Genomic DNA, 26,334 nt, shown 5'->3' with positions numbered 1-26,334 from the left:
TGGCTCAGTCAGTTAAGCCTCCAACTCTTGCTTTAAGCTCAGGTCATGATCTCACAGTTTGTGGGTTCGAGCCTTGCATCAGGCTCCACGCTGACAGTGTGGAACCTGCTTGGGATTCTCTCTCTGTCCTTCTCTTTCTGCCCAACCCCCGCCTCTCAAAATAAATACACTTAAAAAAACTTTTAAAATATATACATTATAATTATATAATTAAAAATTGAGATCAGAAGGCTGAACCAATACCCTGATACCAAAAGCAGAAGCAGCTAATAAAAATCATTGTATTCATCCATTTTCAGTCTATACCAAGGAATACAGGCTAACTTTCACTAATGAAAACTTATGGTTGATGGACTTTTCTTGTTACTTATACATATATCTGCAAAGATTACTATGTGAAGACTAGTTTCTTGTCATTATTTGGTTAATAACATTGGTAGCTAACAATATAATTTATAATATACTTTTATCTTTTTTTACTTAAGGTCAACATGATACTGTAGTTTTGAGTGATAGTACTTAGAAATTTTAAGTAGTACCTGGTGCTATTACTTCAGGGTAATCTGCTACTTCCTTATGTATTCAAAATCTGATAACTTTCATTTGCTTTTGTTTAAGGGACCAATCTCTATTTGTTCCTTTATTTTTTAAAAGTATTTTTAAATGTTTATTTTTGAGAGTGAGAGAAGAGAGCAAGAGAGGGGCGGAGGGGGTGGGGACAGAGGATCTGAAGCAGGGCTCCATGCTGACAGCAGAGAACCCTACATGGGGCTTGAATTCAGGAACCACGAGATCATGAGCTGGGCCAAAATTGGCTGTGTAACCAACTGAGCCACCCAGGTGTCCCTCTATTTGTTTCTTTAACTTAAAAAAATTGTTTTTCCAGTTTTATTGAGCTATTAATGACCTATAACATTGCATTAGTCCAAGGTATACAACATGATGATTTGATGATACATGTATATAATTACCACAAAAGTTTAGTTAACACCCATCACCTCACAGTTATACTTTTTTCTCTTGTGATGAGAACTTTTAAGATCTACTCTCTTAGCAACTTTCAAATATACGGTAGAATATTGTTAATTATTGTCACCATGGTTCACATTATATCCCCATAACTTGTTTATCTTATAACTGGAAGTTTTTACCTTTTTCACCATCTCACCTGTTTCCTTCATCTCCCTTCTCTCCACCCTCCCCTTCCCTCTGGCAACCACCAATCTGTTCAGTTTTTTTTTTTTTTTTTAAGACTCTACATATAAGTGAGATCATACAGTATTTGTCTATTTGTCTTTTAATGCCCTCAATGTCTATCCATGTTGTTACAGATGGCAGGATTTCCCTTTTTTTTTTTTTTTTTTTTTTTTTTAATATTTTCAATGTTGGGGCACCTGGGTGGCTCAGTCAGTTAAGCCTCAGATTTCGGCTCAGGTCATGATCTCACGGTTTGTGAGTTCGAGCCCATGTCAGTCTCTGTGTGGACAGCTCAGAGCCTGGAATCTGCTTCAGATTCTGTGTCTCCCTCTCTCTGCCCCTCCCCTGCTCACTCTCTGTCTCTCTGTCTCTCAATAATAAATAAACGTTAAAAAAATTTAAAAAATTTTTTCAATGTTTATTTTTGAGAGAGGGAGAGAGAGAGGGAGAGAGAGAATGAGCTGGGAAGGGGCGGAAAGAGAGGGAGACATAGAATCCAAAGTAGGCTCGGCTGTCAGCACTGAGCCCAATATGGGGCTCGAACTCACGAACTGTGAGATCATGACCTGAGCTGACGTCCTGATGCTCAACCAACTGAGCCACCCAGGTGACCCCAGGATTTCCGTTTTTTATTGCTGAATAGTGTTCTAATATCTATATATCTGTCTTTCTATATCACATTTTCTTTATCCATTTATTCTTAGATGGACACTTACACTTAGGTTGTTTCCATGTCTTGGCTATCGTAAGTAATGTTGCAGTGAACAGGAGGGTGCAGATAGTGATTCTCTTTCCTTTAGGTACACACCCAGAAGTGGAATTGCTGGATCATAAGGTAGTTGTATTTCTAGTTTTTTGAAGAATCTGAATACTGTATTCTGTAGTGGTTGTATCATTTTACGTTCCCACCAGGAGTGCTAAGTATTTCTTTTATTTTAAAAGTTATTGTGATATACAATGGTTATATTATTATATATACTTTTACTATATAGCATAGTATATGTAATATATGATATAGTTATATAATTTAATATAAGGTATATGCAATTTAGCTCCATAAAGAACTTAAGCATATGGACTCATTTCTGTGCTATCCCATTTTTAATTTTGAAAGGAATAATGCATAGTATAAAGCATAGTAAGTTAGTCTCAGAAGTTCTCTTAGCATGTTCAACATTTAATAAGTGGAAGAAACGTTTTGTATAGTATTAGAGAATCACACTTTGGTGTCATGTCCATAAGTGCTTTTAAATAATCAAGGCCTTGTGAAATAAAATCTGCTCTCATAAATAATATTTCTAACCCTTAGACTAAGAAATAGAGTTTTTAAGGAGGAATTTTAAGCTGCAAATTATATATATATATATAGATAACTTTTTTTTTTCAAAGCAGAGGTTTTATTAAAATCCCAGCTGGCTGTTTTGCAGAAATTGACAAACCGATCCTAATATTTATATGGAAATGCAAAGGACGTAGAAGAGTTAAAATCACTACTTTCTATAAAAGAACAAAATTGAAGGACTGACACTACCCAATTTTAAAACTATAACCATTCTTAATAAAGCTGCAGTAATCAAGACAGTGTGGCATTGGTATAAAAATAGACATGTAGATCAATGGAACAGAATTGAGTGTCTAGAAATAAACCCTTACATTATGGTCAACTTTCTTTCTTTCTTTCTTTCTCTTTTTTGTTGTCAATTCTTTTTCAACAAACATGCCAAGGCAATTCAGTGGGGAAAAGACAACTTTTAAAAAAAAATGATACTGGAACAATTATATATCTACATGCAAAAAAAAAAAAATGAACTTGGATCCATACCTCTCACCAAATATAGAAATTTACTGTAAATAGATCATAGATCTAAATATAAAACCTAAACCTAGAGGAAAATATAGGAGAAAATCTTCATGACCTTGTCTTTCATACGTCATAACCTCAAATGCATGACCCATAAAGAAAAAAAGTATCTTGAGTTTGATTTTATAAAAGATTAAAGACTTGCTTTTCAAAAGACATCATTAAGAAGATGAAAAGGTAAGCTATAGACCAAGAGAATGTGTTTGCAAATTATCTGATAAAGGACTTGTATTTAGAATATAAAGAACTCTTACAACTAACTGATAAAAAAGTTAAATAATCCAATTTAAAATGGATGAAAGGTATGAATAGACATTTCATCAAAAAAAGATACGTTAGTGGATAATAAGCATATAAAAAGATGTTCAACATCATTAGTATTTAGGGAAATGCAAATTAAAAACACAAGATACCACAATGTGCTCCCTAGAATGGCTGTAATAAAAAAAAATACATGATGCCAAGTGTTGGCAAGGATATGGAGAAATTGGACACCTCATATACTGCTGGTAGGAATATAAAATCTTTTAGCCACTTTGGAAAACAGTTTGACAGTTTCTTAAAAGGTTAAACATAGCCTTACCATTCAACACAGTAATTCCACTCTAGGTTTCTACTGATGAGAAGTGAAAATGTATGTTCATCCACACACCCGTACGTGAATGTCACGGTTATTCATAATAGCTCCAAACTGGAATCAATCCAAATATACATCAACTGGTGAATGGATAAACCAAATATGACATATATATATAATGGAGGACTATTTAGCAATGAAAATGAACTTTTGTTACGTACTACACTTGGATGAATCTCAAACATATTATCATTAAGTGGAAGAAGCCAGACACAAAAGACTATATAATTTTTTATTCCACTTATATGAAAATTTCAGAAATTGTAAATCTGTAGAGGCCAAAAGCAAATCAGTGGTTGCCTGGGCTGGATGTGGGAGTGGGGACTGACTGCATATGAGCCCAAGGGAACTTTGTGCAGTGATGGAAATGTTTTTGATCTGAATCTTGGTAATGGTTGTACAACTCTCTACATTTGCTAAAAAAATCATTGTTGGGGGCATCAGGCTAGCTCAGTCAGTAGAGCATGCGACTCTTGATCTAAAGGTTGTAAGTTCAAGCCCCACATTGGGTGTAGAGATTACTTAAAACATAAAATATTTTTTAAAAATTAAATGTTTACAACTAGGAAATAGCATTGAATTATATACTTTAAAATGGTAAGTTTTACAGTGTATAAATTATACCTCCATAAAGCTGCTTAAAAAAAGATATGCATTGTATTAGGGTTTAATGAGGGAAGTGGAACCAGATGTTATATATCCCTTATATACATCCATATGTATGTATATGTGTATATATGGATTTATTACAAGGAATTAGCTTATGCAATTGTGGGGACTGGTTAAGCAAGTCCAACATCTATAGGGCAGGCTGTCAGGAAGGAAACATCCAGACAGGAGAGAGCAATTATAAACCTAACTGCTTGTTAAGAGTCTGACTCAGTGCATGCCTAAACCTTCTCTTTGAAAGGATTTCCACTGATTAAGTCAGACCCACACAGATACTCTCTCTAGTTTAACATCAATTTATTAGGGATTTGAATTGTACTTGCAAAATCTCTTTATTGCAGCACTAGAATAGTGTTTGATTGAATAACTGGGAGAAGATGTGGGTATAATACAAAAGACTGCTATCTTCTCTTAAGTCCACAGCTTTAGTTTAGCTTAAGCAAATGTCAAAAAAAAATCACATATTTATATAAGTATTTTGTTTTCTACAGGAAGACAGTTTCCTATTACAAGCTACAAGGATATTTAACCTGTTCATCCACTCACCTGCATGTTTTCAAAGGACCTGCTGTGTGCCAGACATACAAGTTAGGCTGTACTCTAAAAACAATTCTTTACATTACTAGCACATAAAAGATGCTCAAATATTTGTTGAATGAATATGCCATCAATATACCACCAGGACTTACTCACCCCCCAATTTTATTTATGCACATGATGTTTGTGTAGGCTCTTATCATTTAGATGGAGTATCCATTGTGCAGCCTCAAATAGCAAAGTTTCACGTTTCTATCTCCAAGCATACACGCAAAATTGGCACACTGTAACCTTTTTTATGAAGGATTTCCTGAAAGAAAAGTGCTGTATAAACAAATATCAAATATAGAAACAAACTAACCCATATTGCTGATTGTTTACAGTGAAGTCACTGTGGGGACGCTAGAAGACTTGATCCTCCTGTGAGAGCGAGTGTGTACATAATCCTATTTTCCAACACATCCAAATTTCCAGTCTTGCAGTTTTCCACAACTTGAAGATCCTGATTCCCTGGACCCGTTCCAAGGGAAGCAAGTTAGGTAAAAAAATCTCATTCACTCACCCTCCATTCGTGATTAATTAGTAACGAACTGAGTAATGAATTATTGTGGCAGGTGATCCTAGTCTGTTGCAGCTGAGCATGTGCCCTCTCCAGGCAACCTCTACCCAGTCTCTCCAGCCGCAACCGCGACAGTTTCCATGGCGACAACTTTGTTTGTACGCTACAGGCGACGGCCCAGCTCTTTCCGAGCGGTGGGATTCCCAGAGGTTTCACACTTTGTTTTTCCTCTTCCTTTCACCAGAGAAGAAACTAAGTAACTGAACCGTTTGCCTCTCGTCTGCGCAGCTGGGAAGTGGTGAAAAGCAATGAGATAGGTACTTCTTGTCCTCAGGTTTTCTCTTCCCTCTTCTCCCAGAGCCGAAGGTCTCTAACTGGGTGCCGACAGAAATACTCTTTTTCAAGGCAGGAATCTGCACATTCTGTGGGCGTTGACGGCAAAAACAGCTGGTATCACAGTTAATTATTCAACATTTACATGACACTTTAGATTTCTTGTGCGTTAAGTATGCCTGTTGTTGTTTGGCCACCGTATCACTTCCTAGGAAGGAGCAAGACTAAGATAGAATATTGATGTTTAAAAATCTTAATGATGTCAAGCATCAGCTTCTTTGGGAGAGGGATTATACCTGAACAACTGGATTTTTTGGTAGTGGTGTTGGTGGTGGTGGTGGTTTGCATTTTAGAGAACAATTTGAACCCAGGATTTTAGAACTGAAGGGGTATTTAGAGAGTGTCTAATCCAGTTCCTCAATTTCATCCTGGGGGAAACTGAAACCCTAACTGGGAAGTGACTGGATTCATTTCTTCGTAGCAAGTGGGATGTGGAGCTGTAACAGGAATCCCTCCCAGTTACCTCAACTGTCATTCTTTAAACTAACACCAAACTTGGGAGGAAGATCTCAAAAGGTCTGGAATTTTTGGAATTGATATCTAAGATATGCTATGAGTATATCGAGGCTAACATTTACAAAAACTGCTTTATAGGCCTTTTCTCCTCAGAGTATAAAGTATTTTAATCTTTAGGAGACCAAAATGTCGGATGGAAACAAAGCTGTCATTGCAGCAGAAAAGGAAGCTCTGAACTTGAAGTTGCCTCCTATTGTGCGCCCCCCTGAAAACATAGGTGTTGATACACCAGCACAAAGTAAACTGCTGAATTACAGAAGATATAAGGAGCAGCAGAAGACAATTAATCAGTTAGTGTAAGTAGCATATTGGTAAATAATTCTTTGGAATTCAAGTGAAATAATTAGTGTTCATATTCTTATAAAAAAAACTTTATGTAGGTTGTTAAGGGGCAAATGTTCAGTTAGGGAAACAATTTAAAAAGTAATCACAAAGTTAATGTTATATATCACTATATGTATATATCTTATATGTCACTATATATAGCGACTATATCTATGTATCTAATATATATGTTATACATATATATGTCACTGTATCTATAGTTAATATAGTGATTGTGCTAATCACTGCTTATTCTAAGCATTGTTTTTTTATCACTTCACCCTGTATTTCTCACAACTACCCTATAAAATAGGTACTATTCTTATCACCTCTAGTTTATAAACGTAGGTCTACTCAATGTTTTAGTTCACTTAGAGAATAAAGAACAAGGTGCCTTAGGAGTTACATATTGTTCTTACTCCAAATCCTTTCATCGTCTTCCATTGTTATGTTGAACTACTTGCAGTTCCAGGAGTATATTTTTCACAGTTTAGTGAAAAAATAAATTTCATAATTGCTCCCTGCAATTTCCTTCACTGGAAAATGTCTGCCTGAATATTTATACTAGTTCTTCAAGGCTTACTTTATGGATCATCTCCTCTGGAAAGCTGTTTCCTAATCCCCTTTGTACAGCTTTAATTTTTATTATGTATTTCTTTTACATCAATTTATTTAGTAGATATTAACTACCAACTGTTACACAGACATTGTGCTTGTTACTAGGGAGACCATAGAGAATACAACAGAAGGGAGTCTTTAAGATGCTTATATTTTAGTGGGAGGAGACATAGTAAACATTTAAAAACAAACAAACAAAAAGAGTATGTTAACCTTTTAAGTGATGTTGAGCACTATGATGATATGAGATTGTGAGATAGAGAGGGAAGGTGTTCTAGGAACATCACAGGAAAGTTCTGTGGAGATGATATTTAAGTAGAAATCTAAAGAATAGGAAGTTTTTTGTTTTTTGGTTAAAAAAATTTTTTTTAACATTTATTTATTATTGAGAGACAGAGAGACTCAGAGTGTGAGCAGGGGAGGGGCAGAGAGAGAGGGAGACACAGAATCTGAAGCAGGCTCCAGGCTCTGAGCTGTCAGCACAGAGCCTGACATGGGGCTCGAACTCACAAATCATGCAAGATCATGACCTGAGCTGAACTCAGCCGCTTAACTGACTGAGTCACCCAGGCGCTCTTAAGAATAGGAAGTTTTTCATTTAAATAAACATGAGAACAGCACTCTAGCAAAGGAGATAGCAAGCATTGAAAGTCCTGGTATATGAATGCTTTCGCATGTCCTGGGAACTGACAAAGGCCAGGGTCACTAGAGTATCAGGGGCCTGGGGAAGAGTGATACCAGGTAAAGGTGGAGAGAAAGGTGGGGGCAGACTGTGAAAGGTTTTGTAAGCCATGATAATTAATTCAGATTCCACTTTAAGTACAATGGAAGCCATTGAAATGTTTTAAACTGGGACATGATATGAAATTCACTCTGGCTATTAAGAATAGACTGAAGTGGGGAAAGGGAGAAAGCGAGAGTAGTAGGAAACAAGGAGACCAGGTGGGATGCTTTTGTAGTAGCAGAGATGAGAGCTTACAGTGGTTTGATAAGGCTGGAAACAGGGCAGGAGGAGAGAACTAAATTTGCAGGGGATATGTTTGGATCCAGAATCAGTAGAACTTGCTATTGGATTGACTTTGGTAACAAGGTGGATGGTAGTGTTTATATCTGTAAAGAATCAGAGGTCCAGGAGATTGGGGAGGTAGTTTTTGAAGTTGAGGAGCTTATGTGACATCTAAGGGGAAATATGTTAAGTAGGCAGATGGATATATAAGAGCAAAGATCTAGGCTAAAGATACAAATTTGGGAACCAACAGAATGTAGATAGTTGTTAAAGCTATGGGGAATAGTTCAAATCACCTAGAGAGAGCAAACAGAGAGGAGAAGAAGGCCCAGAACTAAGCTTCTAGGATGGAGCTAGAATGTATTATGCTAAGAGAAATAAGCCAATCAGAGAAAGACATACCATATGATTTCACTCATATGTGGAATTTAAGAAACAAAACAGATGAACATATATGAGAAGGGAGAAAAAAAGGAGGAGTGAGGGAGACAAATCTCAAGAGACTCTTAACAACAGAGAACAAACTGAGGGTTGATGGAGGGAGGTGGGTGGGGGGATGGGCTAGATGGGTGATGGGCACTAAAGAGGGCACTTGTTGGGATGAGCACTGGGTGTTGTATGTAAGTAATGGATCACTAAATTCTATGCCTGAAACTAATATTGCACTGTATGTTAACTAACTAAAAATTAAATAAAAATTAAAAAGAAGGAATTATATTTAAATCTTCAGTGCAGAAGGGTCAATCAGCAAATAGATTGAGGAAGTATGACTTCCTCAACTACACAATGTATTGTTGTTTCTGAGTCGCTCCTCTCTTCTACTTTCACATGTCTAAGGGCAGAGATCTCTCTTGGAAGTAAATTAAAAAGAAATAAATTTAAAAAACCATTATTGCACTATATGCTAATTAACTTGGATGTAAATTATAAATAAATAAATAAAAATTTCAAAAAAGGGCAGAGATCTCAACAAAAAAGCACAGTGTCTGGCATGTTATTGTTGGTGAACTGAATGAGTGAATAAATGAATTTTTAAAAAATATATATAAAAAATATGTATTTTTATTTGAGAGAGAGAGAGCATGAGTGGGGGAGAGGGGCAGAAGGAAAGAGAGAGAGAGAGAAAATCTTAAGTGGGCTCCACACTCAGTGCAGAGCCTGATGCACAGGGCTCGATCCTACCACCCTGGGATCATGACCTGAGCTGAAATCAAGAGTCAGACACTCAACTGCTCCACCGACTGAGCCACCCAGGCACCCTGAATAAATGAATTTTTAAAAGAGGAACGTAACTCTATGCTTTGTATAGACATATAAGTAGTACCTCTCTCATTTGGGTGCTTAATAAAAAAAAAATAGTGTCTCAAAATTGCCTTAAGCATAGTGCTTTATTAATACTGAGATTAGAATTGCCATTGTTTATTTAGGGAAAATTCATTTGCAATTAAAGTTTTTTATACCAGAAACATTTTTTTTCCCTGGAAAACTGTGGATTTTGTTTCTTCATCTCTTTCTACCTCTACCTGTTAGGATATAGAGATGAGATTTCCCTGGGTCGAAGATGGGGTGAAGTCTGTTGATAGAGTTCCAGGACTGAGACAGGATGTAAGTTATCTTGGGCAGAACTGGGCCCCTCCTGTGGCCAGTGTCTGGGAACACTTAGCTGAGACAAAATCATTTTATAGCTTTCCAGAGTCCCAGGAATGAGTTACTTCTTCCTTGGCCACTATCTCCATCTTGATTTAGACCAACCTTTTTCTCCTTCACTGCACTGTACTCCTTCACTGCATCTCTCACACAGTCTTTTGAAATTATCCAATTTTTGTTTATTTATTTGTTTGTGATTGTCAACATACAAAGCAAAAACAGGCAGGGAATGAAAAGGCTCACTTGTATATTCTTCTCAACTCTTTGTATGTATAGCCAGTAGGAGAAAACACACCCCAGGAAACTGTTGCTATCTTAAAGGATGGCTTTTCTTATATAATGAGCTCAAGGAGGTCAGGCATATATTTGCTGGGATAATTGGAGTGCAAGTCAGCGAGTGCCAGCTAGCATACCAAAGTATAAGGCAAATTCCTTGAAAGTATGGATCGCTGAGAGCTAGGCTATTCAGGGAAATAATGATGGTTGAAAGGAAGTCTGGCTTGCACCTTGATGATTAATAAAGAAAAGAGGAATGAAGTTATCCCAGCCACATTTTCTATTTCATGTGAAAATGCCTTTGGAATTTTAGTTTAGTCAGATTCAGTAAGATTCAACATGGAAATGAAGCTACTCAAAAAAACCAATTCAGGGGTTCCTGGCTGGGTAAGTCGGTAGAGCATGGGACTCTTGATCTTGCAGTCAAGAGTTCAAGTTCCACATTGGGCATAGAGCCTACCTTAAAAAAAAAAAAAAAGCAAATTCAGTCTTATGCTGCTTTAATAAATGTAGAATTCTAGAATGGTAGAAAATTTTCACTCTGCACTGATCAAACAACATCTGTAGTTCTGGGGTCACGCTTTAAGAGGGATATTGATAAACCATAACAGCCATAGAAGAGAGAGGAATTTTGAAACTATCCCATCTTTAAAGGAGGCTGATTTGCTTAAATGGAGTATAGACTGGCATCACACAGGCTTGGGTTCATACCCTGTCTCTGCAGCTTATTAGCCATGCATGAATTTGGCAAGTTAGATAACTACTTATCATCATCTTCCTATCTGTAAGATGGAGGTAAGAATAGTGCTTTTCTCTTAGAATTTAATGAGAGTTAAAGGAGATCCATGTACTTACAGATCTTAAGCTAATGCCTAGAACATAAGCTCACAGTAAGTGGTAACTTTTATTGGTAGTAATAGTTGAAAGAACTGGACGAGTACCATCAAGTTTTGAAGGGCAACAGAAAAAAAAATATGACTCTTTATGTATAGCTCTGGAGAATAAAAGTTACAAGGATACAACTCAATTTAAAAATAAACTAGCTGACAATAAATTGGGCTACCTCAGAAAGTGATGAAAGCCATCTCCCTCACTCATCTCAGGGTACAACTTGATGTTTTTGAGAGTATTCATGTATCAAATAAGGTACTGAATTAGATATACAAGGTTTTTTCCAAATCCACTATTCTGATCATTCCACAGATATTTATTGACTTTGATGGACATTATCTAAGTGTTGTGCATAGAGCAATGAACAAAGCAGACATGGTCCTTGTCTCTCTGGAGCTTACCAATCTACGTTTATGGTTCTGGTGGCCATCTTTTCCTTGAAATTCATTCTGGTTCTCCACCTGCCTCTCTGACCACATCTTTGCCTCCTTCAATTGTGATTTTTTTCTCATTCCTGTCATGCTTGGCGTCCTCCAATCTTCTTTCTCAGGTCTCTTTTCTTTTCCTTGTATTCTCTGCTTTGGCCATCTTCTCCAGTGTATTAACCTTTACAAACTAGTAGATTTATCTTCCTAAAAATGTTTCCATGCTCAAAAACTCTCAGCAACTCCCATTGTCTATTGAATAAAAAAACCTGCTATTTGAGGCCCTTATTTGGATATTCCAGTCCATTTCTCCAAACTTATCTTCATCTGATCCCATAACCTCTGAGCATATTAGACAACTTCCCACTACTCACTGTTTTTTCCTTTGATCATTCCCTTGCCTTCCTGTTTCTCAGGAGAGTCTTGTGTTTCAGATCCATCTACCCAGGAAAACTACATCTCTACCTGAAATCCTTTCTTTTATTTAAAGCTCATTGTAAATGCCAACTTGTTCATGTAGCCTTTACAGATACCTCCAGGTAGAAGTGAACTTGTCCCCTCCTCTGAACCATCAGAGTCCCATGCCTTTCATGTGGTACCTGTTTTTATCTCCTCACCATTTCAGTTTATAAATTCCTTGAGATTTGTTGTTGTTATATATATTTAAAAAAAAATTTTTTTTTAACGTTTATTTATTTTTGAGACAGAGAGAGACAGAGCATGAACAGGGGAGGGGCAGAGAGAGAGGGAGACACAGAATCTGAAATAGGCTCCAGGCTCTGAGCTGTCAGCACAGAGCCCGACGCGGGGCTCGAACTCACGGACCGCGAGATCATGACCTGAGCCGAAGTCGGCCGCTTAACCGACTGAGCCACCCAGGCGCCCCTAAAAGATGTCTTTATTTTGAGAGAGAGAGAGAGAGAGAGAGAGAGAAAGAGAGCACAAGGGCACTTGAGCAGGAGAGGGGCAGAGAGAGAGGGAGAGAGAAAATCCCAAGCAGGCTCCGTGCTGTCAGCATAGAGCCAGTCATGGGGTTTGAATTCAATTTACGAACTGGGAAATCATGACCTGAGCCGAAACCAAGAGTCAGATGCTCAACCAGCATCTGACCACTAGCTCACCAGTCAGGTGCTCCTATTGGTGTTATACTTTAATAAAACCTAGTAGAGTGTCTTGCATAATATAAGCGTTGAATAAATATTTGGTGACAGATGGATTAGATGATGATATAACTTTATTTAAAGAGGAAATTATATTTTATAGATGATAAATTCCAATATTCAAATTGTTTATTGAGTACTTACTGTGCGCCAAATACTATTCTGGACATTTAGAGACAAGGAAATGAGTAAAACAATCTACAGCATGTAATATGTCAAATAGTGGTAAGTTCTATGAAGCAAGGTGAGGATGAAAGGATTGGATAGTGAAGGAAGTGCTACCTAATATAAGGGGTAAGATAAGGCTTCTCTGACAGGGTGGCATTTGAATAGGCACAATACACATGACGGCCCACTAGACATGAGGATTAACTCAAAATTTGTCCATAAGTTTTTATTGAAAAAAAATTTCATTTTTACTTTTAGTCTCATTCTTTTACAGTATACATGAATAATTTGAAAACTAAGGATTTGTTTCTTATAGAAAATTCAGAGGCACCTGGGTGACTCAGTAGATTGAGCAACTGACTCTTGATTTTAGCTCAGGTTATGATACCAAGGTTGTGGGATTGAGTCTCTCCCTGGGTGTGGAGCCTGCTTGAGATTTTCTCTCTCCCTCTCCCTCTTCCCCTCCCCCATGCTCTCTCTCTCAAAAAAACAGAGAGAAAGAGAGAGAGAGGGAGAGAGAGAAAAATTCAGTAAGATAAAGAACTCTTGAATATCTCTTGTTTTTTTAAAAATATAATTTATTGTCAAGTTAGCTAACATACAGTGTATACAGCGTGCTCTTGGTTTTGGAGGTAGATTCCCGTGACTCATCGCTTACATATAACACCCAGTGCTCATCCCAACAAGTGCCCTCCTCAATGCCCATCAACCATTTTCCCCTCTCCCCCGCCCCCCATTGAATATCTCTTCTTTAAGTATAATTGAAAAGATGTTCAAATTGTAATGCTTATTATTATTATCATTATTATTATTATTGAAGTAAACTCTACCCCCCCTTGCAGTTCAAATAATGGCCCCAAGGTCATGAGTGACATGCTCTACTGACTGAGCCAGCCAGACACTCTTAAACTGTAATGTTTTAATATATTCTAATGTTATCTTCAAGAGAATCAGACATTTTTTAATAGCTAATGATTTTATTATTATTATTTTTTTTAGTAATAGCACCAACAGATGCCATGAATTTATTGAAGGGTTCTATATAAGCAATTGCATTTATTTTTTTAATATAATTTATTGTCAAGTTGGCTAACATACATTATGTACAGTGTGCTCTTGGTTTTTGGGGTAGATTCCCATGTTACATACAACACCCAGTGCTCATCCCAACAAGTACCCTCCTCGATGCCCATCACCCATTGTCTCCTCTCCCCCACACCCCCATCAACCCTCAGTTTGTTCTCTGTATTTAAGAGTTTCTTAGGGTTTGTTTCCCTCTCTCTCTGTTTGTAACTATTTTTTCCCTTCCCTTCCCCCCATGGTCTTCTGTTAAGTTTCTCAAGATCCACATATGAATGAAAACATATGATATCTGTCTTCCTCTGACTGACTTATTTCATTTAGAATAATACCTTCCAGTTCCATCCACATTGATGCAAATGGCATGATTTCATTCTTTCTCATTGCCAAGTAGTATTCCATTGTATATGTATATAAACCACATCTTCTTTATCCATTCTTCAGTTGATGGACATTTAGGCTCTTTCCATAATTTGGCTATTGTTGAAAGCGCTGCTGTAAACATTGGGGTACATGTGCCCCTATGAATCAGCACTCCTGTATCCTCTGGATAAATTCCTAGTAGTGTTATTATTGCTGGGTCGTAGGGTAGTTCTATTTTTAATTTTTTGAGGAAGCTCCACACTGTTTTCCGGAGCAGCTACACCAGTTTGCATTCCCACCAACGGTGCAAGAGGGTTCCCATTTCTCCACATCCTCGCCAGCATCTGTTTTTTCCTGAGTTGTTAATCTTAGCTACTCTGACTGGTGTGAGGTGGTATCTCAGTGCGGTTTTGATTTGTATTTCCCTGATGATGAGTGATGTTGAGCATCTTTTCATGTGTCTGTTGGACATCTGGATGTCTTCTTTGGAAAAGTGTCTATTCATGTCTTTTGCCCATTTCTTTACTGGATTATTTGTTTTTCAGGTGTTGAGTTTGGTAAGTTCTCTATAGATTTTGGATACTAAGCCTTTATCCGATATGTCATTTGTAAATATCTTTTCCCATTGCATCAGTTGCCTTTTAGTTTTGTTGATTGTTTCCTTTGCATTGCAGAAGTTTTTATCTTGATGAGGTCCCAATAGTTTGTTTTTGCTTTTAATTCCCTTGCCTTTGTAGATGTGTTGAGCAAGAAGTTGCTGTGGCTGAGGTCAAAGAGGTTGTTGCCTGCTTTCTCCTCTAGGGTTATGATGGTTTCCTGTCTCACATTTAGGTATTTCATCCATTTTGAGTTTATTTTTGTGTATGGTGTAAGAAAGTGGTCTAGTGTCATCCTTCTGCATGTTGCTGTCCAGTTCTCCCAACACCATTTGCTAAAGAAACAGTCTTTTTCCATTGGATATTCTTTCCTGCTTTGTCAAAGATTAGTTGGCCATACTTTTGTGGGTCCACTTCTGGGTTCTCTATTCTATTCCATTGGTCTATGTGTCTGTTTTTGTGCCAATACCATACTGTCTTGATGATTACAGCTTTGTAGTAGAGGCCAAAGTCTGGGATTGTGATGCCTCCCACTATGGTTTTCTTTTTCAATATTACTTTGGCTATTTGGGGTCTTTTGTGGTTCCATACAAATTTTAGGATTGTTTGTTCTAGCTTTGAGGACAACGTTGGTGCAATTTTGATTGGGATTGCATTGAATGTGTAGATAGCTTTGGGTAGCATTGACATTTTAACAGTATTTATTCTTCCAATCCATGAGCATGGAATGTTTTTCCATTTCTTTGTGTCTTCTTCAATTTCCTTCATAAGTGTTCTATACTTTTCAGCATACAGATCTTTTCTATCTTTGGTTAGGTTTATTCCTGCATATTTTATGGTTCTTGGTGCAATTGTAAATGGGATTAATTTCTTGATTTCTCTTTCTGTTGCTTCATTATTGGTGTATAGAAATGCAACCGATTTCTGGGGTGCCTGGGTGGCTCAGTCGGTTAAGCATCCGACTTCGGCGCAGGTCATGATTTCGCGGTCCGTGAGTTCCAGCCCCGCGTCGGGCTCTGTGCTGGCAGCTCGGAGCCTGGAGCCTGTTTCAGATTCTGTGTTTCCCTCTCTCTCTGACCCTCCCCCGTTCATGCTCTGTCTCTCCCTCTCTCAAAAATAAATAAATGTTAAAAAAAAAAAATTAAAAAAAAAAAAAAGAAATGCAACCGATTTCTGTACATTGATTTTGTACACTGCGCCTTTGCTTAATTCATGTATCAGTTCTAGCAGCCTTTTGGGGAAGTCTTTTGGGTTTTCCATGTAGGGTATCATGTTGGAGTCAGACATTTTTTAACTATAAATTTCAGAATTGATGGAGCCAAAAGAAGTTTAGACAGAACACTGGGTAAAAGAACACTGCCAACACCAGAGCCAGATTATCCTCTAGCTGTAAGTTTATGTTTTCTCTTTAAAAAGTTTGTCCTTATACAATTTTAATTCTTATTTACTTTAAGTCAATCACAACATAACTAGTATTTTTAAGAGAATAATACGTACATTTAAATCACTTAGAATTTTTTCTCCTTGATTTAATTATGTCTTATTTGTTTGCTTTTGACAGATGACCAGTGAAATTAAAAAGAAAGGAGTGAGTTCAATTTTTTATATTTCTCTTTTTGAAAATGTTCAAAGAAATTATTGCAAAGTAACTCCTTCTAAGACCACCTGCTAATAAGACCCATTCTAGAAGAGAAAAAATATTTAGAAACTGAGATTTTAATTTTCTGTAAAGGAACAAACATGTCATGGATGACAAATATGGGATTTAAGAATTATATTTTTGTTGCCATTTGTTATTTGAGAATTAGTTGTAAATGATTTAGTTCCTATTTCAAAAAGTGGGAAAAAATTGAAAAATTGCAGTTATAAAGGAAATGCATTTCCCTTTTCATTGTTCTGATATTGATATAATGATGATTACTTATTGAGAATCCAGAGGGTGCTAGACACATGATAGGTGCTGGATTTTAAAAAATGGCACTGACTGCATGGGTGACAACATGGGCCTGTGGTATAATTGGTGGAAGATGATAACATGTAAAATGTATTTAACAGCAAAGGATATGGAAACTTATGCAGCTGTCTACACAAAAGAGAAATTCATGCAGCATGTTCCCAGATGGGAGTACAGGCTTTCCAAGTCTCTTCAAGTTCCTATTGGGGATGATACCTCCCTGTATTGAGGATCTTTGGGAGAACCTAATTTTATCTACTCTAAGTTTTTTCTTTTCTTTTCTTTTCTTTTCTTTTCTTTTCTTTTCTTTTCTCTCTTCTCTTCTAAATTTCCTTTCTCTTTCTTTCTTTCTTTCTTTCTTTCTTTCTTTCTTTCTCTATGGTCTTCTTCCTTCACTTTCTCCCTCCCAAATTTTCTGGAGACTTTGGCTCTGTATTTGCCTCTTTAATAGATACAAGAACTGATACAAAGCATTCATAAATATTTAACATGAGGTTGGGTGAATTGCAGAATGTACCTGTGTGTATGCACTTAGCATCCTCACTCTTTGTCCAGAGTTCTTGCCTTCTAGTGTCTTACAATCTAAAACAGGCAGCTGGGCATGGCACAGTCTTTCATTCCTGAACCCACTGCTCTTGGTCATCTGGCATGTAGGAACTCCACCTCTTCATCATTAATGTCACCAGTGACTATGAATTGCCAAATCCAAGGGACATTTTTTTCAATACTGCTTTCACTAGACTTCTCACTGACTTTTCAAAAATGCTTTTACTTTTAAATAATTGGACACATGGATCCGTGGAATAAATGGCCTGGAAGTAGACCTATATGAGTACAGCCAGCTAATTTTTGACAAAGTGCAAAAATTAATTCAACAGAAGAAGGATAGTGTTTTCAACAAATGGGGTGGAGCAATTGGACATCCATAAAAAAATAAAACAAATAAACAACAACAAAAAAAACCCTCAAACTTCAGCCTAAATGTCACACCTTGTACAAAAATTACTAAAATTAGATCATAGATTTAAATGTAAAACATAAAACCAAAAACTTTTAGGGGCACCTTTGTGGCTCAGTTGGTTAAGCGTCAGACTTTGGCTCAGGTCATGATCTCATGGTTTGGTTCGTGAGTTCAAGCCCCACATCGGGCTTGCTGCTGTCATGCAACTCTTGATCTCAGGGTTGTGAGTTTAAGCCCCACATTGGGTGTAGAGATTATTTAAACTTAGAAGCAAACCTGGAGCTAAGCAGAGTCTTCAGACTGACACAAAAAGCATAACCCATAAAAGAAAAAAACCCCAATAAATTGTATTTCATCAAAATTAAAAACTATTATTCAGTGAAAACCTTGTTTTTTAAATGTTTATTTATTTATTTTGAGAGAAAGAGAGGGAGTACAAGCAGGGGAGGGGCAGAGAGAGAAAGGGAGAGAGAGAATCCCAAGCAGGCGCCAAGCTGTCAGTGCAGAGCCCAATTCTGGGCTCTGTCTCATGAACCATGAGATCATGGCCTGAGCTGAAATCAAGAGTTAAATGCTTAACTGACTGAGCCACCCAGGCGCCCCTATTTTTTGTTTTACAATACTGTATTCCTTGGGTGCCTGTGTGGCTCAGTCGGTTGAGCATCCCACTTTGGCTCAGGTCATGATTTCAGGGCTCACAGTTTCAAGCCCTGCGTTGGGCTCTGTGCTGACAGCTCAGAGCCTGGAGGCTGCTTTGGATTCTGTCTGTCTGTCTGTCTGTCTCTCTCAAAAATAAATAAACGTTAAAAAAATAAAAAAAAAAACACAATACTGTATTCCTATTCAGAGAGTCCCAACAAATTTGGCATATTAAATTCATAGTACACTCTTAAATATTAAAGATAACCTAATTGATTTCTATTGTATATTTAAGATTCTGATGAATCTGCATTTATATGTATTTTTTTTAACATTTATTTATTTTCAACATACAGAGAGAGAGAGAGCATGAGCAGAGGAGGGGCAGAGAGAGAAAGAGAGGGAGACACAGAATCTGTAGCAGGCACCAGGCTCTGAGCTATCAGCACAGAGCCTGATGCAGGGCTCGAACTCACGAACTATGGGATCATGCCCTGAGCTGAAGTAGGATGCTTAACCAACTGAGCCACCCAGGAACCTCAACATTTATATGTATTTTAATACAGAAAACCTTAAACTCCAACCCTGGTTTGAGTGAAGAGTTAATGACAAGATTAGTTTTCTCAAGTGTAAAATGCAGATTTGAGGTGGGTGGGGAAACACCCTGATAATACTTTAAATTAATCAACTTGATTAATATTCTAAAATATTTAATAATACCTATGCATAATTTATTGCTACTATTTCCTGTCATTTTTGGCTATTTTATCAATTGTGACTTTGTACCTTTGTGCTGGGTGCATATTTGCTAATTTTTTACTGTTTAATGGATTAATGCTAAATATTTCGATGTTTGAGTGGATAACATGGGCATGCCCAGCTTCCCTAGCCCAGGCCTTACTCCCAATTTCCAATTCTTATTCATTTAATAAATATATACTGAGTACTTGAAAAAATGGTTTCTTTGCAGCTCATACTTCCAAGTGTTTTTATTCTGAAAACATGTTATTTTTCAGAATATTTCTATTCCAAAAAAATGTTGTCTTGAAAAGACAGAGCACCGGAGTTACACTGATATACCATTTAGAACATTTAGTTTTTTCTTATTACATTCTCAGTTCAACTATATTTATATGAAGCAACGTGTAGAAAGTAGTCCCATGGTGCCTATTCAGCAGGAATGGCTGGATCACATGTTAATGCTGATACCTGAGTCTTTAAAGGAAGGGAAAGAAAGAGAAAAACTTGTTGAAAGTCTCATAAATGAGGTGTCAAGTGACTTTGAAAAAAGCATGAAGAGATATCTGGGTAAGTAGCATTTCACAAATGCCAAGCTTCTTTTACTTTTGTTTCCCACCCCTTCAATCAAAAGTAGAAATATGAATAATGAATAATTTATATATTTAGCTGTATGTATTTCTTACATACTATTTTTATTTAAAGCTTTTATTTTGAGCTTATAATCTAGTCAAAATCTTTGTAATTTAAGGGAACTTTGTATAATTTTTTTTTTCCTGTGCTTATTAGCTAAGGGCTTTTTCATTTTTCTCTTTGTCTTTCTGATTGTAGTTACACTGTTTAATACCGGATTGTAAAAAAAAAAAAAAAAGTATTAGTGTATTTAGAGAAATTTATTAGGGATTTAATATTGGAAATTTTTATTGGCATAAGTTTTTTTTAATGTTTATTTATTTTGTGAGAGAAAGAGAGAGAGAGAGAGAGAGCGTGCAAGCAGGGGAGGGGCAGAGAGAGAGAGAGAGAGAGAGGGAGAATCCCAAGCAACTCCATGCTGTCAGCACAGAGACCGATGCATAGCTCGATCTCAGGAACCATGAGGACATGACCTCAGCCAAAATCAAGAGTCCGATGCTCAACTGACCAAGCCACCCAGGAACCCCTGGAATAAATTCTTTTAAGTGGCCTTTGAGTAGATAGAATGCAAAAAGCTGAAACTTAAAGCTTTACTGTATCTGAATTCACCCCTAAAGTAACACCTAAATAGTACCAACAACTTGATTTTTTTTCAAATAAAGGATTTTTTTTTCTCATACTCACTTTAATGCTCAATAAGCTATATTATCCAATATGAAAAGTTAGAAAGTTTGAGTAGGACTTGTGAGAGTTTTCAAGAAATATTAATACATGTATGTGTTTTAGTGAGGAGTGTTCTCGTGAAACCTCCGGTTAAATGGCTTGAAGATGAAGGAGGCCCTTTACCTGAATCCCCTGTGTGAGTAAATTATTTTAAAAACAGTATTGCATCTAGGTTTAAAAAAATTTTTTTTAATGTTTTTATTTATTTTTGAGACAGAGAGAGACAGAGCATGAGCAGGGGAGGGACAGAGAGAGAGGGAGACACAGAATCCGAAGCAGGCTCCAGGCTGTGAGCTGTCAGCACAGACCCTGACTCAGGGCTTGAACTCATGGACTGTGATATCATGACCTGAGCTGAAGTCGGACGCTCAACCGACTGCACCACCCAGATGCCCCTGCATCTAGGTTTTGATAACAGATTGAAAATAAGCTGATCTAACATTTAAGTCTAGAATTGTGAAGCTATTTTGAATACATCTGAAGAATAGCACTACTGTGGTGTATCCTTGCTCTGAACTTGTCTATTTGTTGCTTACACAATCAGGAGAATCTTTAAGGATGTATAGGTCAACTTGGCCTTAAGTAACCTCTGGTGTATACCAGACAGATTTCTTCCTCTCTTCCCAGTCCTGAGTTCGTTTATCCATACCCAGGGTAACTGAGCCAGAGCACAGTGGAAGTTAGCAGGGTACCTGGCCCATCAGTCTGTCCTCTCTGAAGATAATGCACTTTCTCTCTCACTCTCTCTCTCTTTTTTTTTAATGTTTATTTATTTATTTTGAGAGAGAGAGAGAGAGAGAGAGCAAGCCGCATGTGAGCAGGGGAGGGACAGAGAGAGAGGGAGAGAGAATTCCAAGCAAGCTCCCTGTGGTCAGCAGAGAACCTGACTCGGGGCTCAATCCCACGAATGGTGAGATAATGACCTAAGCTGAAATCAAGAGTTGGGTGCTTAACCTACTGAGCCACCCAGGTGTGCCAATAATACACTTTCAAGATCTTGATGCCTTTTTATTACATGCATAAAGCTTTGATCGCTGACCACATTTCCCAGTCTTCTTCTCGCTTTAATATTAATTCCATGTCATAACTATTATTTCCTAAAAGTTAGAGTATATTGTTTGAATTCTGCTTGATATGGTGTTTTGCTTTTCCAGAGGACTGGATTATTCTAAGCCTTGGCATTCTAGCTATGTGCAGACAAGAAGTCAAATATTAGCTAATTTGCACATTGTTCATCCAACTATGAAAATATTACTGGACCTTGGTTATACGACATTTTCCAATACGATTTTGCTAGATTTAACAGGAATTAGGTAAAAATCTCATATTTATTAACTAACATTTAAGATTTGAATATCTCATGCTTGAATCTTTATATTTTCACTGTAGACATTTTAAACTGATGAATCTTGAGAACTTTTCTTTAGATTAAAATTTTCTTACTTTTTTCAACAATTATGTATTAGGACCAATATTTATCATTTGCTTTAAATCATTTTTATACTTCTCATAAACAGAGCTAAAGGGCCAATTGATTGTGAATCACTAAAAAATGATCTGTCAATACAAGCTAGAAAGGCAGAAGAGAAGATAATGAACACATGGTATCCAAAGGTCATAAATCTTTTCACAAAGAAGGAGGCTCTAGAAGGCATCAGACCTGAAAAATGGGATGCATTTTATAACTGTGTTTCTACACTTATGTCAAATCAGGTAAATATATTTTATATATCTTGAATGATAATGCTATTATAATTAGTTTATTATTTTATTATATTTTAAGTTTTTATTTAAATTCTAGTTGGTTAACATACAATGTAATATTTAGTTTCAGGTGTACAGTATAGTGATTCAACACTTCCATATAACACCCGGTGCTCATCACAAGTACATTCCTTAATCCCCATCACCTATTTCACCCATCCCCCACCCACATCCCCTCTGGTAACCATCATTTCTCTATAGTTAAGAGACTGTTTTTTGGTTTGCCTCTCTGTCTCTATATTTTTTCCCCCTTTACTCATTTGTTTTGTTTCTTAAATTCCACATATGAGTGAAGTCATATGGTATCTGTCTTTCTCTGACTTACTTCACTTAGCATAATACTCTCTTGCTCCATCCATGTCATTGCAAATGGCAAGATTCATTCTCTTTTTTATGGCTGAATAATATTCCATTGCATGTCTCTATACCATATCTTCTTTATCCATTCATCTATCTGTGGACACTTGGGCTGCTTCCATAATTTGGCTGTTGTACACAATGCTGCTATAAACTTTGGGGTGCATGCAACATTTTGAATTAGTAATTTTGTATTCTTTGGGTAAATACCTAGTAGTGCAATTGCCTAATTGTAGGGTAGTTCTATTTTTAACTTTTTAAACAAATTTTTATTTATTTATTTTATTGTTAACTCTTTGAGGAACCTCCATACTGTTTTCTAGAGTGGCTGCTCCAGTTTATATTGCCATCAACAATGCAAGAAAGTTCCCCTTTCTCCACATCCTCCCCAACACCTGTTGTTTCTTGCGTTTTTGATTTTAGCCATTCTGACAGGTGGGAGATGGTATCTCATCGTGGTTTTGATTTGTGTTTCCCTGATGATGAGTGATGTTGAGCATCTTTTCATGTGGCTGTTAGCCATCTGTGTATCTTCTTTGGAAAAATGTCTATTTATGTCTTCTGCCCATTTCTTAATTGGATTATTCATTTTTTGGGTGCTAAATTTAAAACTGATGTTTTATTTTATTATTTTTTAAGTATTTATTTCATTTTTGAGGGAAAGAGAGCACATAAGCGGGGAAGGGGCAGAGAGAGAAAGGGAGACAGAGAATCAAAGCAGACTCCAGGCTCTGAGCTGTCAGTGTAGAGCCCAGCTTGGGGCTCAAACTCACGGACTGTGAGATCATGACTTAAGGGGAAGTCAGATGCTTAACCAACTGAGCCACCCAGGTGCTCTTTAGTTTACTATTTTAAATAAAATTCTATTCAGACATAGTGCTAGGTAGTTATTTTGAAATAAGAAAAACATTTTTATCATAATTTTATTTAAATACGTTTAGCATAAAAATGCTTCATTTCTGAAGCAAGATCTGAAGCAATCTAAAATGAAAGGAAATTCTAGAAGTATGTGTCAGTATTATGAGTGATAACTGGGCTCATGCTTAAAGGCTATCAACTAATTATCTATAGCTTTATTGGAGAATATTAACAAAAAGGACTATCCCAGTAAACATTTTTTTGAACATATGAAATTTCAAGTTGATTGATTCTCATGTTTTTCTTAGTAAAATCTTGGTTTGAAATTGAATTGATCATCTTTTTTACAGTATTTATTTATTTATTTATTTTGAGAGAGAGAGAGAGAGAGTGTGTGTGTGTGTGTGTGAGAGAGAGAGAGAGAGAGAGAGAGAGAGAGAGAGCAGGGCTGGGGCAGAGAGAAGGGGAGAGAGAATCCTAAGCAGCTTCCATGCTGTCAGCACAGAGCCTGATTTGGGGGTTGATCTCACCACTGCAAGATCATGATCTGAGCCGATATCAAGAGTCAGACGCTTAACTGACTGAGCCGCCCAGGTGCCCCTTGAATTGATCATTTTTAAAGAGAATATTAATTCTCTCCTCAAATTTTTACTATTATAGAAATACAGTTCTACAAAAACAGTTCTGAATAAAAACTTTCCCTTTTGTAAAATATCCCCAAAGATTCCATGAATTTTGCAATGTATACTTTTTAAAAGAAATTTTTATTTATTTTGAGAGAGAGAGCACACCAGTGAGAGAGGGGCAGAGAGAGAATCCCAAGCAGGCTCCACACTCAGAGCAGAGCCCGATTTAAGGATCCATCCCAGGGGCGCCTGGGTGGCTCAGTCGGTTAAGCGTCCAATTTCACCTCAGGTCACGATCTCGCGGTCCGTGAGTTCGAGCCCCGCATTGGGCTCAGGGCTGATGGCTCAGAGCCTGGAGCCTGCTTCCGATTCTGTGTCTCCCTCTCTCTCTGCCCCTCCCCCATTCATGCTCTGTCTCTCTCTGTCTCAAAAATAAATAAACATTAAAAAAAAATAAAAAAAATTAAAAAAGGCTCCATCCCAGAACCATGAGATCATGACCATGACCTGAGCCAAAATCAAGAGTCAGACGCTTAACTGAGCCATCCAGGTGCCCTGCAACACATCCTTAAAAGGACACATTTAATATCTAGTATATAACTCTGTAATTAATATACATGATGTACTTTCTATCTTTATCCTCTTAAGAGGACTATGATTATTTGATAAAAAATAGAGATGAGGAACATTTTGAAGATCATTATATTTGTCCCCTTGGCTAAATTTCAAATAGTTGATTCTACATAAGAATGCATTATTCATAGTTTGGTAACTTATTGTGCACATTTTTAAAATTTTTTTAATGTTTATTTTTAAGAGAGAGAGAGAGAGCAAACAGGAGAGGGGCAGAGAGGGAGGGAGACACAGAATCTGAACCAGGCTCCAGGCTCAAAGCTGTCAGCACAGAGCCCGACACAGGGCTTGAACTCATGAACTGTGAGATCATGACCTGTTCCGAAGTCTGGTGCCACCCAGGTTCCCCTTATTGTGCATGTTTCTAATGTCCAGTGGCTTCACCCTCACCTGGTGATTTGCTGGAAATCCAACTCTCCAGGCTGGGGAGAAGCCCTAATTTGTAGTGTTTGCCAATTTCCTGGTGGAAATATTCCCACAGTGTAATTTTCAAGCATCCAAGGGTTTAGTAACTGGCTCACACAATTCTTGAATATTTAACTATCAACCTTAGCAGCTTGCTTTAGCATACTAACTGTCCCTCACCTCACGTGCATGTCACCCCATGACACCCTCATTCTCAGGTGTCGGGCCTCTCCTCCCCTTAATCTTCACTTTGTTTAGTTTTTCTGGAATGTTTTCTGTACCATGGAAAGAATTACTGAAGAATGTGGAAGATTCTGAGTTGCCATTTTAGGATTGTTGCTAGTCTATAAAAAAAAATCAAAGTTTGCATATATCATTCTACTTATTGTTTTAGACTACACTTAGAACATACTGTGCTGAATGAAGATAATTTTGAAGAGTAAATGAATTGATAGAATGAATTAATTGTAGGTAATAGCTCACTGATTTTGAACAAAAGGTTAAAAGGTTAAAGGTTGAATTTGTACTTTCTAAAGTAATGTTAATTTACGACATCATGCAGCTAAAGGATTTCTTAAAGAGAACTGTAGAAGGATTTGTGAAGCTCTTTGACCAAGAAGATCAATGTGGGCTGCCAATATTTAAGATGGAACTGACATTTGATGAGGATAAAATGGAATTTTATCCTACCTTTCAAGATTTGGAAGATGTTGTTTTGGGTTTGGTAGAGCGAATAACTGAAGCTCTGCAGGTATTTCGTCTTCATTATCCATTGGGTTTCTTTATATGGGCCTCTTTCAGTATTTTATTATTTTATTTTAATTTTATTATTATTTTTTAATATTTATTTATTTGGGGGGAGAGTGCAAGCAAGGGAGGGGTAGAGAGAGGGGGCCATAGGATCCAAAGCAGGCTCTGCACTGACAGGCTGACAACAGCGACCCTGATGTGGGGCTCAAACTCATGAACCGCGAGATCATGACCTGAGCCAAAGTTGGACACTTCACCAACTGAGACGCCCAGGTGCCCCCTCTTTCAAAAATTTAAACTGAGTTGAAACTCTATAAAGTGGACATGTACATAAAATGTTATAACTCTGTTTTATTTCCATCCTCCAAGT

The 26,334-nt window shown here is 37.1% G+C and overlaps 1 protein-coding gene across 1 annotated transcript in view; it reads left to right on the top strand.

The window, feature by feature from the left end:
• Window positions 1-5,355: 5,355 nt before the first annotated feature.
• DNAH12 (dynein axonemal heavy chain 12) overlaps window positions 5,356-26,334 on the top strand; it is a 211,253-nt gene continuing 190,274 nt past the window's right edge. The window contains exons 1-9 of the mRNA XM_081794954.1: window positions 5,356-5,777; window positions 6,487-6,665; window positions 16,231-16,312; window positions 16,485-16,511; window positions 19,596-19,785; window positions 20,635-20,707; window positions 21,726-21,884; window positions 22,089-22,284; window positions 25,777-25,965. Coding sequence (XP_081651080.1) covers window positions 6,496-6,665; window positions 16,231-16,312; window positions 16,485-16,511; window positions 19,596-19,785; window positions 20,635-20,707; window positions 21,726-21,884; window positions 22,089-22,284; window positions 25,777-25,965 — 1,086 coding nt within the window. The 5' untranslated portion in view covers window positions 5,356-5,777; window positions 6,487-6,495. The remainder of the gene's footprint in view (window positions 5,778-6,486; window positions 6,666-16,230; window positions 16,313-16,484; window positions 16,512-19,595; window positions 19,786-20,634; window positions 20,708-21,725; window positions 21,885-22,088; window positions 22,285-25,776; window positions 25,966-26,334) is intronic.

The sequence above is a fragment of the Panthera onca genome, chromosome A2, assembly GCF_046562875.1.
Source record: "Panthera onca isolate mPanOnc1 chromosome A2, mPanOnc1 haplotype 2, whole genome shotgun sequence".
In the NCBI taxonomy this organism is placed as follows: domain Eukaryota; kingdom Metazoa; phylum Chordata; class Mammalia; order Carnivora; family Felidae; genus Panthera; species Panthera onca.
Note: the sequence above shows the minus strand (reverse complement) of the source record. Positions and strands in the feature narration are given on the sequence as shown.